General features: G+C 28.0%; 1 protein-coding gene across 1 annotated transcript; it reads left to right on the top strand.

The window, feature by feature from the left end:
- The first annotated feature begins 7049 nt into the window (after window positions 1–7049).
- Window positions 7050–8596, top strand: LOC102589716 (probable membrane-associated kinase regulator 1). The gene has a single exon (XM_006359841.2). It carries the CDS (start codon window positions 7194–7196, stop codon window positions 8217–8219), a length of 1026 nt encoding a protein of 341 aa, XP_006359903.1. The 5' UTR covers window positions 7050–7193; the 3' UTR covers window positions 8220–8596.
- The last annotated feature ends 10145 nt before the right edge of the window (window positions 8597–18741 follow it).

Here is an 18741-nt window from a genome sequence, read left to right as displayed (position 1 = left end):
GATTTAGTTGAGAAATTTAATTGAATTGAAGGAGGGAACAGTACTATAGATAAGTTGTAAATAGAGGGGGGAAAAGTACAGAAAAGGGAAAATTGGAGTAAATATTGCAATCAGTGTGGAATGCTTATTATTCCATCCATTCACTTCTACTTGTCATTTATTCCTAAAATAGACTTTCATTTTTACTTGTCACTTTTGACATATAAAAAAAACAATACTCCCTCCGTTTCAAAAAGATTGATCTGGTTTGACTTGTCACAAAGTTTAAGAAATTAAAGAAGACTTTTGAATCTTGTGGTCCTAAATTAAAGTTATGTCAAATGTACAAAATTGCCCTTAATCTTGTGGTCTTAAACATGCCACGTGGAAAGCAAAAAGTAAAATGTTACCAAAAAAGGAAAGATGTCATTTTTTTGAAACTGACTAAAAAGGAAAGAAGGTCATTCTTTGTGAAACGGAGGGAGTAATTCTTTTCCATATTTTACCATCAACATTAAATAATTTATTTTCCAAATCATTTTCCAACATTTAATAAGAGATACTCCTCCGTCCAACAATAGTTGTCCACTATACTATTTTGGAATGTCCAACAATACTTGTCCACTTTGTGAAATCAATTGACAATTTAACACTTAATTCCTAATTTACCCTTATCATTAATTATAGTCATATCTCTATTACATCTTTCAAGACATTATATTTATTACTCCCTCCATTCCACATTAATTGAATTTTTGAGGCATTTTCCATTTTTCAAATTAACTTAATTGTTCAGCTCTAAAGATTACTTTTAGAGTGTTCTTCCAATTTTACCCTTTATTTGATTTTTCAATGTGATGACTTTAATAAATTTGACAATAATTAATAAGGGTAAAAATGGAAAACTATATTTAATTTATGCCTTAATCTACTTTTCTTAAAGGGTGTGACCTCAAAAATTCAATTAACATGAAATGGATGAAGTACTATATATTCAAAGGGTAATATAATAAAAGAGAAGTGCTAATGGCCAGAGTAAACGGATGGAGTATTTACTCTTTGTGGTCCCAAATAAGCATAATTAAGGCATGAAATTTGGAGCCAATAAACTTTAATTTTCAAAAACTTGTACACTACTCTCAGATCTAATTAAACCTTCTTGGCTTTTCCGTACCACGAAACCAATACTCATTAATTATTTATTAATTTCGATGTATTTAAGGTAATTGATTGAGATTAATTACCGATTAATTAATATTTCTCCCTATAGGTGCTTCAAATTTATAACAACTCTTCGTGATTACGAATGACTACTCATAGTGATAGGCAGAAAATGCATGTCTCAATAATTAATGTTTGATATTAGAGTATATGCTTTGACTTTTAAGTTTTCAAATATGGAACAAAAGAGATATTTCCACCATCTATCTTTATTTGTTCGGTATATTAAAAATAGTTATTTTATTTTATCATTTTGTGTCTATTTTATTTTTCTTGTTAAATACTACTCCCTCCGTTCTTTTTTATATGTCATCCCTTTCTATAAATAGTTGATCCATAATACTTGTCATTTTATAAAATCAATGCATAAATTACCATATTGGTCATTTTTTACCCTTGTAAGTTATTAGCCTTGAAAATATAAATTTGACCAACTTAGAAAAACTAAGTAAATGATTCATGTTCATTGGTTAAATTAATTAATTAATCAAGATAAATTAATTTATATTCATGATTGAAAACTTGAGTTCCAAAAAAAAAAAGAGTAGAAGGATAAAGTTAAATCATTCTTTAATGCAAGTGCAAAGTAAAAATGTGACATATAAAAAGAAACGGAGGGAGTACTATTCACTCGCCCACATTTAAATGACCTATATTCAATAATGGTGACATAGTAAAATTATCATTATTTCTCAAGGATGATGTTAAGTCAAATATGACTAAGTAAAGATGGACGAAGGGAAGTATATATGCTCAAAAGTTGTAGTGGAGTATGTAGCAAGATTTTTAGGTTTGTTTTACTAAATTATTTTTATTATTTATGCTCGATTGAAGTTTGACTATCATTATTTTATATAATTATTTAATGTTAAAGGTAAAATGAAAAATCTATTTTAACGTAAGAATCAAATGGAACGGAGGGAAAAATATGTATCAATGCATATAATTAAACAGTGTTTTGGAAGTTGCAATTAATCATTTTATTAATGAGATTGCTTCATTAAGCATGTGACACTGTTGAGTTTTCCCCTTCAATCAAGACTAGATTTATAGTACTACTTTCTTAATCACAAAATTAGGGATTAATTAATGAGATTAAATTAATTAGTTTTCAGAACTTGTTTTCGTCTTTATATGCTTAATTCGGAACTGGTCTTCATCGGATACCAATAATCTAAATCTAAATCAGCAATTGATCAGAAAAAAGAAAATAAACTGAAAAACAACTAGAGAACAACCCATAACATAAATTTTACTAAGTATATATTTTAATACTATACATAAAGATATATATATATTAAACGAAATGTCATTATTTGACAAAAGCTATCTATTGACGTGTTGGTTCACTGGCTGATTTTGTTGTTTGAAGTAGATCTCTTCTAACTTAAAAATAGTTTAAACCAATGAGTCAAGGATATAACCTATTTAAATGTACGATAATATATTTTTCCTTCTATAAATACTGATATCATTTTTTAAAAATTCTACATACGCTACTGTGTGTATCTTAGTTATTAATGTTATATATGGAACATATGAACATTTTCATAATGGGTTGCAAGTAGCTTTTGTGAAAAAATCTGATCATCCAATCAAATTTTTTTAAAGCAAAGAATACAATAATTTGTTTACACTCTTTGAAATATCCTTACACAACAGATGACATACAAGTGAAAATTAAATAGTATCCTTCCGCACGTATTAAGACTACAAGATAAAAAGTAAATTTTATTTTCTAATAATGTCGAATCAGAATAAGACAAACAAATTAATATCAAGGGAGTACAAAATATAGATATGTTCATTGCCAACTATCAATTGTGACATCTAATAAATTAAGTTAAACTTGATATTCATAATGTTTGCAGAGGGGAACAGAAGTTTAAAATTCCCATCTAATTAAAATAATGTTGTTGTAGTACTTTTTTAGCATGCTAAATATTAATTCTTCAATTCTCTATTTAAACTTTCATGCATGTGATATTAACCAAAGCTCAGTGGCAGCTATGATGCAGCTGAACTATAAACAGCTAAAACATAGTTGGTTTATGGATTTTTTTACCATCAAATTGTAATTGATTTTAAGCTAAAGTTAGCTGTGTTTAGCAGGTCCAAATCCCATTGAAGATTGATAATAATCATTAATTAGATTTGATACAATGCAAATACTTAATTATATAAAATTATGTCACAAAGTGTTACACTTGATTGCCACAGCCTACAAGCTTTGCCTTTATTATGCATGCATATATTACTTAACTTGATCCCATCATAATCCTACTGTCACTAATTAATTAATTACTAAATATAGTAATGGTTTTTTTTTTAGTAATTAGTTTCATAATAAGGTGCTAATCAATAATCACTTTCTTTATCGAAGAAAATTAAAATTAAAAAAAAAGAAGTGATTTTATCATGAGATAATAATTGTTAATTGAGTGAACATCTGAATCAACTCATTGCGCTATATGTATTACAATCGAAGTTAGCATATGAGCGGGTAAATCTTAGTATGTAGCTTAGTTAATTGACTATTTCAACTTTTACTTCGTCGATGAGAATTCAGTTCTCACTTTATAATCCCCTCCAATATTTCTCCTGAAAAAAAGAGAGAGAGGAGGAGAAGAAGATGTGTTATTGTATGGTAATTAGAAAACTATACAAATTATTGTAGAAAATTTTATTGTATATAGTATATAGCTAGGATAATCTTAAAGATATTTGTTATAGATTGATAAAATTATTTTATCTAAATTCTTTTGTAGTCACGTGAAATTAAACTAATGAGAAAATAATTGTCACATATATATCTTGCCTACCAGATTGTCGTCATGCAATATAAGTTATATGTAGCATGCACTACAAAACACATAAAATTATGGTTGTTATTTTCTCTTTACACCTATAAAGTAAGTAGTTCAATTATGTACATATATAGTAATTAATATTATATGTATGTATCTGGCTCACATTAAAAGTAAAGTTAGAGGCTATACATACAAGTATATCTGTCTATAACAAGTGAATTAAGGCAATGTAGCACTTTCACTGTCTCAATTTATATGATAACAATTGACTAGATTTAAATTATGGAAATTAAATGATGAAAAATTTAAAGATTTGTGTGGTTATAAGTTTATTTTCTTATGAGTAAATTATTTTTGGTTATAAAAAGCAGACATTCTTTTGAAATCGATTAAAATTAAAATATGTCACGTAAATTGTAATAATGAATTTTTTAATTATGACATGTTAAAAGATATTGATCTATCATAGTCTAAAAATTTGAAGATAAATTAATCCTTAGAATGGTCCCCTCATGTACTCACTAGTGCTAAGACATAAATCCAACAGTAATTTATTTAGGCCCTCCACTTTTAACGTCCAAGTCACGTGACACCTTTGAGTAAATGCAACAAAAGCCCTCGTAAAAAGGTGAGTGGAGCCTTGAATTTTGAACTTGAAACCTCAAGATATTTTCGAATCTAAAAATCACTAGTCAATATCAAGTCTTAATTTCAAATATTCAAAATCTCCCTCAATATATGCATTATATCTTTATATATGCAAAAATATAATTCTTACTAAATAAATTTGAGTGAACACCATCGTCCCTGGAATCCGCCCCTGCACATGCATGGACTATAAGACAGATGCACTTATATATTATAGCTGAGAAGTGAGAAGGACTTCTCAATATATTATATGTACATTTCCCATGTGATTTTTCTTCAGAAAAATTCAAATCAATTCCCCACCATCCCCTCTTTCATTTATGTATACTCTAATTCTCACCACATTTATGAATCCTCCAACCCCATCTCCTGTTTTCTGGATTTAATTTAACCTATCACCTTTTGGAGAAATATCTAGCTAGAATAAGTATTATTGTCTGATCACTATCAAGGGGTGCAATGAAATAAACGAATTTTTTTTACTTTTAATAATACATATCAGGTTCAAATCCTAGGTAGGAATGAAGAAATTTCTTATAGGAAACATAACGATTAACTTCTTTTGTGTAAGTTCTATATATATAGAAAATATCTGAATTAATCGAAAAATTAAAGCACGTTCCAAACATACCATATAGTTATAAAAAAAAAAACTTTTATTGTCGTCTCGTTCACCACCAAAAAAACATGGAGAATGAATGTGATTTTCTATTTTGTAATTAAAAATTTTGAATTTGAGCTTTAAAAATGAAGAAACTTTTGATTGAGAGCACCTCACATTAGATAAATCTGAATTAGTTAGATGAGTGGATTCCAAATAATAAATGGTTATAAAGAAAAGTTAGATTGTCCCTATATAGGATGAGATAATTAGTTGGATTTTGTCGTGTTCTAAATGGTAATTAAGTTAAAAGCCAAATTAACAGTTGTGTATACAGGTGTATGGCTATTATCTTCTTAATTGTGATTAAGTTAAAGCAAACTTAACAGTTGTATGTATTATGACATTTTTTTAATGGTTAAGTCCCATTTGTCGGTTCGGTTTGCATCGAGTCAAATCAAATGTTAATTCTAATCTTTGGAATTAAATGTGTTCAGTTCCTTTCATTTTTTCAAAGAAAAAGAAAAAGAGAACACTGATGATAATTATATATACCTAAATTACTTGCAACATTTTGAAACTACATTCAGAATATGAAATATAAGATTGCGTATACACTTTTTAATAATTAATCATTGATTAATTAATTTGTATTTTCTCGTTGATTTGTTGATATTTGAGGTTAATTATTTAGATAGAAATAACTATTTATCAAATATTGTACTTGAAATATTTTTTTTATAAAAAAAATAACTTTGTTATTCATAAAATATTACCCAATTTCAATAATTGATGATTTAAACAACTTTGTTTCTTGAAATATTATCGTTATTATTATTAATATAAGTAATTTAACAAAAGTATTCCCTTCACTTGGATAGTCAACAATTTTTTTGTGTGAGAAATTAGAACTCTTATAAATCTGCTCAAACTTTTTATCGAAAATTAAATGCATTAATTATCTCTTCAATAAATTTTCAACTATCTCTAAAAAAATTTTAAAAAGTTTGGAAGGAAACAAAAGGATAAATATTGACTATCCATTTATTGATGTCATTAACAACTCTCCCCCCTCTATGTCATTTTTTCTCGTCCATCATTTCAAAATAGATTTTTATTTATCATTTTTAACTTACTCCCTCCATTCAACAAAAGTTGTTTATTATACTATTTGGAGATATTCGATAATACTTATTCACTTTATAAAATTAATGAATAATTTTGTACTTAATTTCTAACTCATCTTTAACATTAATTATAGTCACTTCTCTATTACATTTATTATAATATTCAAATGATGATATAGTAAAATTATCCTTCTATTTATAGTACTTTAAGAATTATACAAAGTCAATAGTGGACAAATATTGTTGGACAAAGGGTCTAATAAGAAAAAATGATTATTTTTTCATATTTTACAATATAGTAATATTTTTTTTAAGACTTGATATTGAAGATATTTGTCATATCACTTATTATTTTTTAAAATCTTATGAAAACTGACAAGTCCAAATATAACAAGTAAATTATTTTTTAAATAAATATGAAAACTGAGAAGTCCAAATATAACAAATAAAAATAAATGTAAAAAAGTAATAAAGAGTATGTTACCCCTTATTCCCCAAAAATTCATTATTGTAGATGGGAGGAAATAAGTTGCTAAAACATTAGCCCAAAGTTCAATCTTTAATTAGTTCTATAATAGTTATTGTTCCATCAATTATTTTATTTAGAAAGTACCAACACTCCATTTCTTAGAAAAAAGCTTAGACCCTTTTTAATTACACTTTCCTTCACAAATTAAAGTCTCAACATGTGCTCCATATAAGAAGCCATTTTTCTTCCACTTCTCTCCCTGCCTGCCCCTCTCTTTGCTTTCACCTCCATAGCCCTTTGTAATATCGATAATGTAGTTTCTTTACATAAAAAAAAAAATGGGAAGAAGAACCGATAGAAAACCTAAATCTTACACTCTTCCTTCTTCTCCAACTCATTCATCTTCATCTTCCGATTTCGAATTCACCATTCCCCTTTCTCCACGTAGTCGAAAAATCTCCCCTAACATATGCCCCGCTGACGAACTTTTCTACAAAGGACAGCTCCTTCCACTCCATCAATCCCCTCGTTTGTCTATGGTTCGTACTCTCCTTCTAGCCTCATCCTCGACCTCTTCCTCCTCTGATACCACAACCACTGCTTCCCGTGACTCCACGGGAAGCAGTGGTAGCTCCAACGACTCCCAGTACTCGTACTCGAGTACTAGAGACCTCGTCCTCCTCCCTGACGGATGTGATTCATCACGTCCTAGCTCTGTCACGGAGGAGGACGAGTTCAAGCGCCTTAATACGGGGTCGGTCAAGAAGGCGGGTAGTAGTAGTAGTACTAATAAGTACTTGAGTTTTTCGCTAGCGAGATTCTCTTCCGTGTTCCGCAAGGAATCTAATAAGAGTAACCGTAATGTTATCAATGATTCTGACGGGATCTCAGGAACTCTGCCTGCTCAGACATCGTCCGTGAGACGGATGAGTACGTCGGCTAGAGAAGTCATACGTAAGTACTTGAAGAAAGTCAAACCATTATACGAGAAATTATCACAAAAGCCTTCGGAGAAAGTTATTGTTTCGTCACGTACGGTAACGTTGTGCAAAAATAGAGAGAATATTTGTTCTATGATCAAAGAAAGTACTCAAAATGCAACAATTTCACATTCTTTTTCTGGGAATTTGAGGTATCCAAGGAGAAGAAGCTACGTGTCAAGCTGTCCTTCGTCGATGAGATCATCGCCTAGCCATTCAGGGATCCTTAGTAGAAGCGGGTACAACACGCCGCCGACGACCAATAAGACGATGACAGGTGGAAATTCATCAGATTCTTCTACTATGGAGGAGCTACAAAATGCAATTCAAGGTGCAATTGCACATTGCAAAAATTCCATGCTTCAAAATCACAACGTTACTTAATAATAATTGGGTTAGTACTGAAATTTAACGAATGTTTAATTACTGTTTTTTTTTTTGCAAGGGTAAATAAGGAAGGAAAAAAAAAGATAAGAGTATTTGTGTTTAATTTCTAGTTTAATTAATTAGCTATTGGGGATCTAAAGTTTTTTTTTGTTTTTATTTAGTGGGTTATTTGACTGATGGAAGATGAGGAGTTTAACCTTTTGTTGGTTTTTTTTCCTTAAATTTTTTTTATTATATAGTTTTAACCTAGCCGTTGTGTCTTGATCTAAGTAATTTTAATGAGTTGCATGTGATGTTATTAATGGATCATTCATTTGGATTTTTCCCTTCTGTTTTGTTCCATCGAAATTTGGAGCTTCTTGGAATTTGTACTCCGTAATTTGTCTTCTACAACTCTATTCTTTATTTGTGTAATCTGAGTATTATAAGAATATCGTGTAGTGGATGAGATTATACTTTTCATTTAATCAGAATTTTTGATAGTTGATATCAAATGCATCTCTCCGAATGAGATCCAAATTAGATATAGTTGGGGACTAATACTGCATTTTTCAATAACATTTTAATAGACGTAAAAATAAATTAAAATAGTACTTATTCTGAGATAGATAAAGTAATTAATCGAGAACAATTTCAAATCAAAAGCAAGTAAAATAAAAGGCGGTATGTAGTGACTAGTAAGTTTTGAGTTGAAATTAATTATAAGAGGGTCGTACAGGCATTAATGAGTTTTGTAAATATATAAGATTCTAATTCCATGAGCCCCATGGAAAGATTGAGTATAGTTTTAAAATTCTCTAGTTGGACATAAGGCCGGTGTGACATTTATTATAGGAAACAACTTCGAAATTTCTTTAGTTTGAATTTCAAATTCATTCAAACTACGGAACCTTAGAATTAAATTACTCATGTTTTCCATCTTCTATAAAAATAGAATGGCTTTTATCTTCTTGATAATTTACTGTATATACGTTGATAATATAGAAAATTTTAATAGCTTAGTTGGTTGATTATCTAAATTTTTATCTTATTGGTTAGAGTTTGATTCTCCATTTTGTATTTTTCTATTCTCATTTCCCTCATCTTTGCATCCAAATTTGCACACAAAAAAAGAAAATTTAAAAAATAAGCCGATGATATACATACAATTTTATAATATTGCATCTTTAAAAAAATAAGTAACAATAACTCTCCTTAAAAAAGTAAATTTGTAATCTTGATAGATTATGGTTATAACATATAAAAATAACTTGATAACATAAAAAATTATACTCCCAATGATTGCTATTAGTAAAAATTATTTTCCAAATAATAATTTAGTATTCAAAATTTACTAGTTCGATTAATAACTATGTAACTTAATTTATGTTCCTATGATGATCTTCTTGAATTTGATCTTACAATTTTCTCAAATATCCAATTAATTTCATAGTCAACACCGACAAAACTAGCATTGTCACCTTTAAATAAATGCTCTCTTTTTTTCTCATCATAATTTTGACTTTAGGGATCACACGATCGAGTCATGACAATATTAAATTTCTGTTGTATATGGAATTTCTTCAAATATATATTTAGTACGGAATTTTACGCATGAACTTACTTATCAAGTCCAATTGGTGGATTCATATGTTTACTATAAAGTCTTTACTTCTAAATAAAATTTGATTTTTTGAAAACATGTCACACATGAATTTTCTTGACACAATCCTATATTTTTGTAAAATTTGGAACTAATTGTGTATTTCCACACCAAGCAGTCCTATTCTTGGACTTCAAAAATATTGACAAAAGAAATATGTTATGAAGACCGACTAATTATCGGTCATATAATTGTGCCACAAAGACTTTATCAGGAAAAATCCGAGAAAATTAAAAATCTTTAAAAAAATTGAGATTGAAAACCTCAATTTTTATTGGTTTGATTTGATTTATAGATTTTAAAATTCGATATAATTGGTTTGGTTTGGTAATTTGAAAAGTCCAAACTAAATCGATATGTACACCTATGTGAACGTATATGTACGTTAATTTGGAATTTTAGTTTTATTGTAGAAATTCTATATATAAAAAATGGATCCAGCTCCCCCTCCATTACCCATTCCCTCCATTTCGTCATGTGCACGTCTAGATTAGAGACATGTGTCATATTTAAAGTTTAAAGGTCAAGATTATATCATAACCATAATTAAGTCAACTAATTTTAGAAAACTACTCTCCAAATTTGGTAAGAATTACAATATATTCCATACAAAATTTGATATTTATTAATATCATTAATTTCATCTTATATTTTTAATTTACAATTTAATATTTAAATACAAAATTATAATATGAAATGAATGATTATAACTCAAAAGTCATTCAACTATTGATATTTTACTTAGAAAGTCACTCAACTATTGATATTTCACTTAAAAAGTCACTCAATCAATTTAAATGTTTTTTTTATTGAAATCTAATTTTATTTTAAACTATTTTTTGTTGAAATCTAATTTTATTTTAAACTATTTTTATAAGAAATAAGAAGATATCTATTTTATTTATCTTACTAATCCATTCCAATTATTTAATTATATATTTTTTTGAAAAATGTACTGTAGCAATAGAAAAAAAATCATTTTCCGTTCTAGCAAATGTTTAGTAGAATTAAATAAGCTGAAAAATGATCCAAAAAAGGAGAACATTGGAATTGATCAGAAGTAATTAAAAGAACGAAGAATAACAATCTTTTATCATTTAAAAATAATTGATTTAAAACTAAAAATTTACAATTTAATATTTAAATACAAAAATATAATATGAAATTAGTGATATTAATAAATATCAAATTTTGTATAGAATATATTGTAATCCTTATCAAATTTGGAGAGTTAGTTTTTCTAAAAATTAGTTGACTTAACTATGGTTATGATATTTGTTAATATAATATAATCTTGACCTTTTAAACTTTAATATGACACATATCTCTAATCTAGACGTGCACTTGACGAAATGGAGGGAAAGGGTAATGGAGGGGAGCCGGATCCCCCATCCATAAAAAAGGGGGTTGAAGTATATATATTGAGCAATTTCATTTTTTTTCTTCATAAAGGCTTCTCTCAATATCTATAAAATAAAAGTCCAAATCAATAATTTCCAACCTTTTAGGGTGTGTTTGCTATTAAGGAAAATATTTTTCAAAAATATGTTGGTCGTTAAAATATTTTTTCTCGGAAAATTAAATAACTTTCTTAAAAGATAAGAAAAATGACTTTCCTTAACGAAGTAGAAAAAATAAGTGACATTAAGTTCATTATCTCCTTATACTCCTCCCCACATCCATCCAATCCCCCAACCCCCGCTCCTTGACCATTTCACCCTTGAGTTACCTCACTTCTCATTTCATCCTGCCACCACACGATTTTGCTACATTAACATATAAATATTCACGAGATAATATTTTTTTGCTACTTACTAAATACTTAATAATATATTTTTCCTTCGTACCAAATACACCATGAAAAAGATTGACATAATAGTTGGAAGTGGTTCAATTTATTATGATTAGATGTTGGAGGTCCTACACTAGGAGGCAATAAGCTAATTAGTAGGGTTTACAAAATAGTTTTGTGGGACATTAGATAATTGTACACATAACACTAGTAGAATCAATTATGAGGCCTAGATTCACTTCAAGAATCAGTGGAATTTTTTGTATTTTTTTTTCAAAACATATTTTATGTTGTCAATTATCATGATTTATAGTATTTTTACGATAGATTCACTTCAAGAATCAGTGGAATTTTTTGTATTTTTTTTTCAAAACATATTTTATGTTGTCAATTATCATGATTTATAGTATTTTTACGATAGATTCACTTCAAGAATCAGTGGAATTTTTTGTATTTTTTTTTCAAAACATATTTTATGTTGTCAATTATCATGATTTATAGTATTTTTACGATAGATTCACTTCAAGAATCAGTGGAATTTTTTGTATTTTTTTTTCAAAACATATTTTATGTTGTCAATTATCATGATTTATAGTATTTTTACGCAATTTTTAAATATAAAAAAAAAAACAAAAAAAATAAGACAAATAAATCAAAACGGACCCAATATATGTTATTTTTGTTGTCTCAATTTATGTGACACAAATGAAATTTGGAGAGTCATCCAAATTTTCATTTTTAAAAAAAATGTTTTAAGTTATTAATTATTGTGATTTATAATATTTTTATGTAACTTTCAAATAACGTACATTACTGGTCACTTTGTCCTAATTTATGTGATATGGATAAAATTACAAAATTAACCCTTTTAAAATGTCTTTCAGATATTTTAAGTTGTTAATTATTATTATTTATAATACTTTTTTGGTAACTTTAAAATGATAGGTGTTATTTTTTCTATCCCAATATATGTGAGCCTGCTAGAATTCTGAGAGTCAACGTATTTTATTATATAGCTTTTAAATATTTTAAATTGGTAATTATTGTAATTTTTAATGCTTTTTAAGTCATTTGTAAATGATATATGTTGCTTTTGTGACATATATATATAGACTTTTGCCTATGAATATGATGAAAAAACACATTGTAAAATATTAGTTAAAATTCTTATAGTTTGACTCTAAAAAGGAAATCATAACAATTAAAAGTGCATAGAGAGAGAGAGAGTAATAAATAGGTAATTAAATTTCAAGAAGTTTAAAATAAAAGGTTGAAAAAAAGAATTAGATAGAGAACATATATTGAAAATTGAAAACATATAAATAATAAATAGGCCCAAATGAGGTCAAACTTTTTGGCTAATAAAGTAGTAGGTAATTAATGGGTAATTAAAGGTACAATCGTAAAAGAAGAATGTACAACACTATCAAGCACATATCATCCAACACTTGTCATGTGGTAAGTAGTAGATATTTCCACTTATTATATATAGTAAAAAATATAGATATTTGGTGCCCGTGATAAATATTAATTTTTTTTGTTTTAATTTATGTGATATAAATGGAATTTGAAGATCAGTCGTATTTTTTATATGTTTTACTTAAAAATATATTTGAAGTTATTAAATTGTTGTGATTTATAGTATTTTTGCGTTAGTTTTGAATAATATAGGCTACTCATGTTTCAATTCACGTGAACAATCATAAATATTTTCAGTTGTTAATTTATTGTGAATTCTAGAAATTTTGACGTTATTTTCAAATAGTACATGTTACTTATTCTATTCCAATTAGTCAACCAAATTTCTTATATGATTTTAAAATATTTTTAATTGCAAATTATTGTTATTTATAGCATCTTTTATGTAACTTTAAATAATATATAATTTGTTCAAATTCATATGACAATGAGGTCAAACTTTTGGGCTAATAAAGTAGTAGGTAATTAATGGTGTTAAATTGTCCAATAATATAAATTTTAAAGGTACAACCATAAAAGAAGAATGTACAACACTATCAAGCACATATCATTCAACACTTGTCATGTGGTAAGTAAAAGATATTCCCACTTATTATATATAGTAATATATATACACACTCTCATTTAATTTCTGATTTACAAAGTAGAATTTGAATATGATGATAAATAGATTTCATGTTATGTTATGTACGTTATATTGGTACTGTAAAGTTGGTCCACCGTACCAGCTCTGTATTATATTGGCCCTTCGACCAGGCAGCATCACATGATGCTATCAAATTAAATGACTATTCCAAGTAGGGTACCTTGTTTTGGATAAGAAAATTAAAAATAATACAATTTGGAATTGTATCTAAATTTGTGTGACATGGACTAGACTTTGGTTCGATCACATCCACTACTTCCACTTCAAACTATTAACACATAAAAGTTAAAGTAAATACTACAACAAAATATGGAATTTATCAGTAATTCTCAGTTAATTCGTCGCTAAAAAGTTTTTAGATAATTAAACTTTTTTATATTAATTCATAGCTAAACAGAATTAGCATGAGAAATTTCACCGTAACTATAGAATTTTGTCTGTTACTATTTCCTTGTGTTTTTAGTAATGTATAAGCGAGATGATAATCATGAAAGATTTGAAAAGATGTTGTCTGGAAAAAGTTATTTGTATAGTAAGACTGGTGTATCATCTAGAGAAGGATTTAAGTTACATACGTTTGATAGTTTGAATCCGTGTTTTCAAAAACGTTTTTGGGTGAGTTTCAGGGGGAGTCTCGGGGCGTATCAAAAACACTCGGGGCGTAAATTAAAGAAGTAGATTTATAAGGAGTAATTTTTAAAAATTGAGGCGTAAGCCTCGAGCATAAAAACATAAGTCCAGGACGTAAAAACGTAGTCCCGAGCATTTTTAATTTATTTTTTGAACCTTTTTTGCTTTAAATCATATTTTTTATTATTGGTGTAATGATATTTCTCAAATAGTAATCATAGTACTTTTTTTCTTAATTATTGATTATTAATACTTATCTCAAATAAAAATCATAATATAATTTTTATATATTATAGGTTATTTATAAAAAATTATTTGCAAAATCATTGAAAGGTTTACTTTTGCTTATTTTATTAGTAATAAAATTATAAAATTGAATATACATGAGACTACGACCCATAGATTCATGTGACTTATGCCCCTTGTCTCGGTGCTTACGCCTCTTCCCGTACTGTATAAAACGCATCGCCTCACGCTCCCGCCTTTTAAAACATTGATTTGAACTATAGCTAGCTAGTAAATTTGAAATAAAAATTTTATTTTAAAATTTTCTTTTTACTACCTCTAATGTGGTGATTTATAGCTACACAAATATTTATAACTTATTTTAAACCTATATTACAGTAAAAGGTTTTTTCCGCATGCAGTTGCATTAAAGGAAGAAATTAATAGGAGTTACGTTTGGAGGTGGCACAGACTTCATTTAGAGAAATTTTGGTCCCGTAGCTATCACATTTTTACATTTTATTAAAAAAAATAAAGTACGGCAAGTATAGTGTATATATACTCCTTCATTTTTATTTGTCATGTTTCAATTTATAACAGTTAATTTGACTAATCTTTAAAGCTAAACTAATTTAATATTTTAAATTTTGTCATTTGATATTCTTGGACTTTAAGGGATTTAAACTTGCTATAGATTGCTAAGTTTGTGACTTTTTGTAGATATTAATGGGGGATCTACATATAATTTGTGGGCATCCAAATTTAGTACTAGATTTTACTCATCTTATGTATGTGTTAAAAAGAAATTTACTAAATATTTAATTGTGAATCTAATTATTATTATTATTATTATTATTATTATTATTATAATTACATATTATCAACTTAACTAAGAGCACGTTATTGCCAAAGACATGAATAAGAATTTTCACTAAGAATATTAACGTATTACACAAACAAACCAAAATACTAATTCAACATCTTTTACATGCATAAAAAATAATTTTAATTTTATTTATGCAATTTATTTTCCAATAATTCTAAACATGAATCCCTTAATGCACTCTCAACTTCATTTCTTATCATAAAAATCTATAAACTTTAAATTTTAAATCTGCATTTATATTATATTTAAACATTTGTGGAGTAGACCAAACACATCGTGAGAGATAGATGCATGCCACAACTTCTCCATATGAAAGCACAAATTGTCAATGAAAAGGAAGCTCGACATGTGTGGGTAACAAAGCAGACAGCTCACATGATAAGCCTTTTACGCTGCCTTTTGTAAGTATATATGATGTTTGTGGGTAGACGCGGATCTAGAGTAAACATAAGGATTTGCGAGAATCTAATAATTTTTATTTAGCTGTTATATATTTAATTTTTTTTTTATATATAAATTTGATATTTCTACAAAAAATCATAAACTTCTAATCCCGAATCGGCCATTAAATGTAGGTGGTCCTCTAAGTTTGCCATTTTCACACGCATATATAGTGCACGTAAAGCGCCTTTCATCACTGCCACCTTCCAGCAATCATCACTCAACTGAATAAATATATATTGATTATGATTTTGATGGACGACCATATAATTTAAAAATTTCTAAGAAGTTTCTCAGCTCCATTTCTATATCTCTATATTGGTATAACGAATGACGTTTTAGAATATGTGTGTTTCTTACTACGGAAAAGAGTCAAAATATCTTTAACATATCAAAAATGACTCACACATATTATTCTAAAAATATATCCTAAACTTATGTTTTTGGCTTAAAAACGACCCTCAAACTAATATCCTAAATTTTCTTCGTATAAAATCAGCTTTATAGAAAAAGATTTATCATGTTAGTTTGAGAAGTAAATTAAAGATATTTTTAGATTAATAACTGAATATAGAATATTTGTGAACCATTAGAAAGATTAATAATATTTTCATTTATCGTTATTATGAATAAAAATTTCTAACCGACTTAATGGTGATGGTGAATTGGTGATGTACTAAGCTTCTACTAGAACACACAAATTCTCAACATACTAGATTGAAGTTTTAACGGGGACACATTAGGGACAAATCCCGTAATTTAATGAATTTTCAATGGAGCCAAATTTAGTTAGTCCCAGCTTTCATGCATGGAAAATGACTAATCTCCAACTTCATTATATTGGAGCGGAGTTAGAAGTTTGGTTACGATTTAATCAGATTTAATAGATTCTTATTCAAAAAGTGTAATTGTGTTAAATTTTTTTTTATTAAATCTAAAAGTTAATTACAATTAATCACAATTTGAAATTATTAAATCAGAACCCTAACCCTTTGTGTTCGTTAATATATATAGTAGATTGCTTATCTCAACTTATTAAAAATCGATTCCTTTAGAAAAGTCAAATTCATCACCTCATTTGAGGAATGAATTATATTAAAAGGAAGCTTCCATATATATTGTTGATTTTCTATTTTTTCTTTCGTTATCGTAGCTAGATTCCTGTTTAGTCGGTATATACAACAAATATTTTAATTTAAATAGTGCTGTAACGCGTAGGAGTTAAATATGTAACATATAATATGTTGCATGTCTCATCGTACGTTGAAAAGTTCCTTGTACTTCCAAGGTCGACAAAACGTAAAAAATATAGACCATATAGAGGTGAGGGAATATTATTAAAACCATCAAAATATTAGACTTTGGGTCATTTTTGCCAATATGGCGCAAAGTGGAGTAGGTATTAGAGGTGAAATTGGGATTTAAAGTTTATGGATTAAAAAATTAGTTGATTTGAATTATTCAGTTTTAAATTAATAATTTGTATATATTCAATAGATTCCTTGAGGAAAAAAAATAGAATTTTGACTGAAGTTACTGAATTTAATCAAATTTGTAAATCGTATAGTAGCACTGCCCCTGAGGTATCCTTGCAGACGATGAGTAGTGAAACAAATTCGATTTTCAATACAAGCACTGATATATATTATTATCGCTAAATACAAGTTGCAATGTAGAGTATCGCACAACAAAGTAGTAACTCACCAACTACAGAGAGATTAACATAGAAGAAGGTAACTAGAAGGGGATGAGATACTAGAATAGAGAAATGAGATGAGAGATAACTGATAGCCAAAGTTTCGTCATAATTTGCGTAACCATTCTTTTTGATCCATGAACCTTTTTAACAATAGCTAATTGGTCCTGAATCCAATAGAAAACTCTCTAACATTTTACTTGGTCTTATAATACCAACTGGATCAGTCATATTTGCCACTTCTAGGCCATAGGCCATTATGAAGTTTTGAAATAATTTTTTTATTATTGGGAGCACTGCTCACAAAATGAACCTTGCAAGACGCGATTCAAACTTTAGTCATTCTATAAAGCAGGTATCATAAATCGGATTAAAAAAGAGAGAGAATGACAAATACACTGATGACGTACAATATATACTATTACACTTTGATGAACAATTTTACATTCTTATGATGACTCATAAGTTGTCAATAATCAACAGATTGGTAACCAAGCCCATTATAATTGGGCCAAGCTTCGAGTTGGGGTATGCGGCCCAAGCGGAAGCATGGGCAATAACATGTAAGTACAAGTCCTAAATAAATTGACAATTTTTAATGTAAAACTTACATAAATCCCATAGTGTAAAACTTAAATTACATCATATCCCTATTCTTTTCTATTATACAAAAACCCCTTAAATATTGTAGCATCTGGATACATTATATTCAGCCGGATACATAACGTGTGATACATAAAACAATTTGTTGTTGTGCTTAAAAAAGGAGTCTAAACGTAAAATTAATTATCAGTCCCACAAATCAGGCAAAACAGATCCCACGAATCGTGCAAAACAGATTGATATCAATCTATTCCAATCAGTAACAAATTCAGAGAATTCAAAATTCAAAATTCAAATTATCTTCTCCTCCATCTATCCCAAATCATAATAGAACCATATATCAATTTTGTTGAGATATTTAGAAATTTGGTTGAGCGATCTGAGTTATGAACGATACAATAGCGATGGAATATTTTGTTGAGATATTCAGAAATTTGGTTGAGCGATCTGAGTTATGAACGATACAATAGCGATGGAAT

This window comes from Solanum tuberosum, unplaced genomic scaffold, assembly GCF_000226075.1.
Source record: "Solanum tuberosum cultivar DM 1-3 516 R44 unplaced genomic scaffold, SolTub_3.0 scf00309, whole genome shotgun sequence".
Taxonomy (NCBI): Eukaryota; Viridiplantae; Streptophyta; class Magnoliopsida; order Solanales; family Solanaceae; genus Solanum; species Solanum tuberosum.
Note: the sequence above shows the minus strand (reverse complement) of the source record. Positions and strands in the feature narration are given on the sequence as shown.

Coding starts and splice junctions, on each gene's coding strand:
- LOC102589716 (XM_006359841.2), top strand. CDS start 7,194: ATGGGAAGAAGAACCGATAGAAAACCTAAATCTTACACTCTTCCTTCT.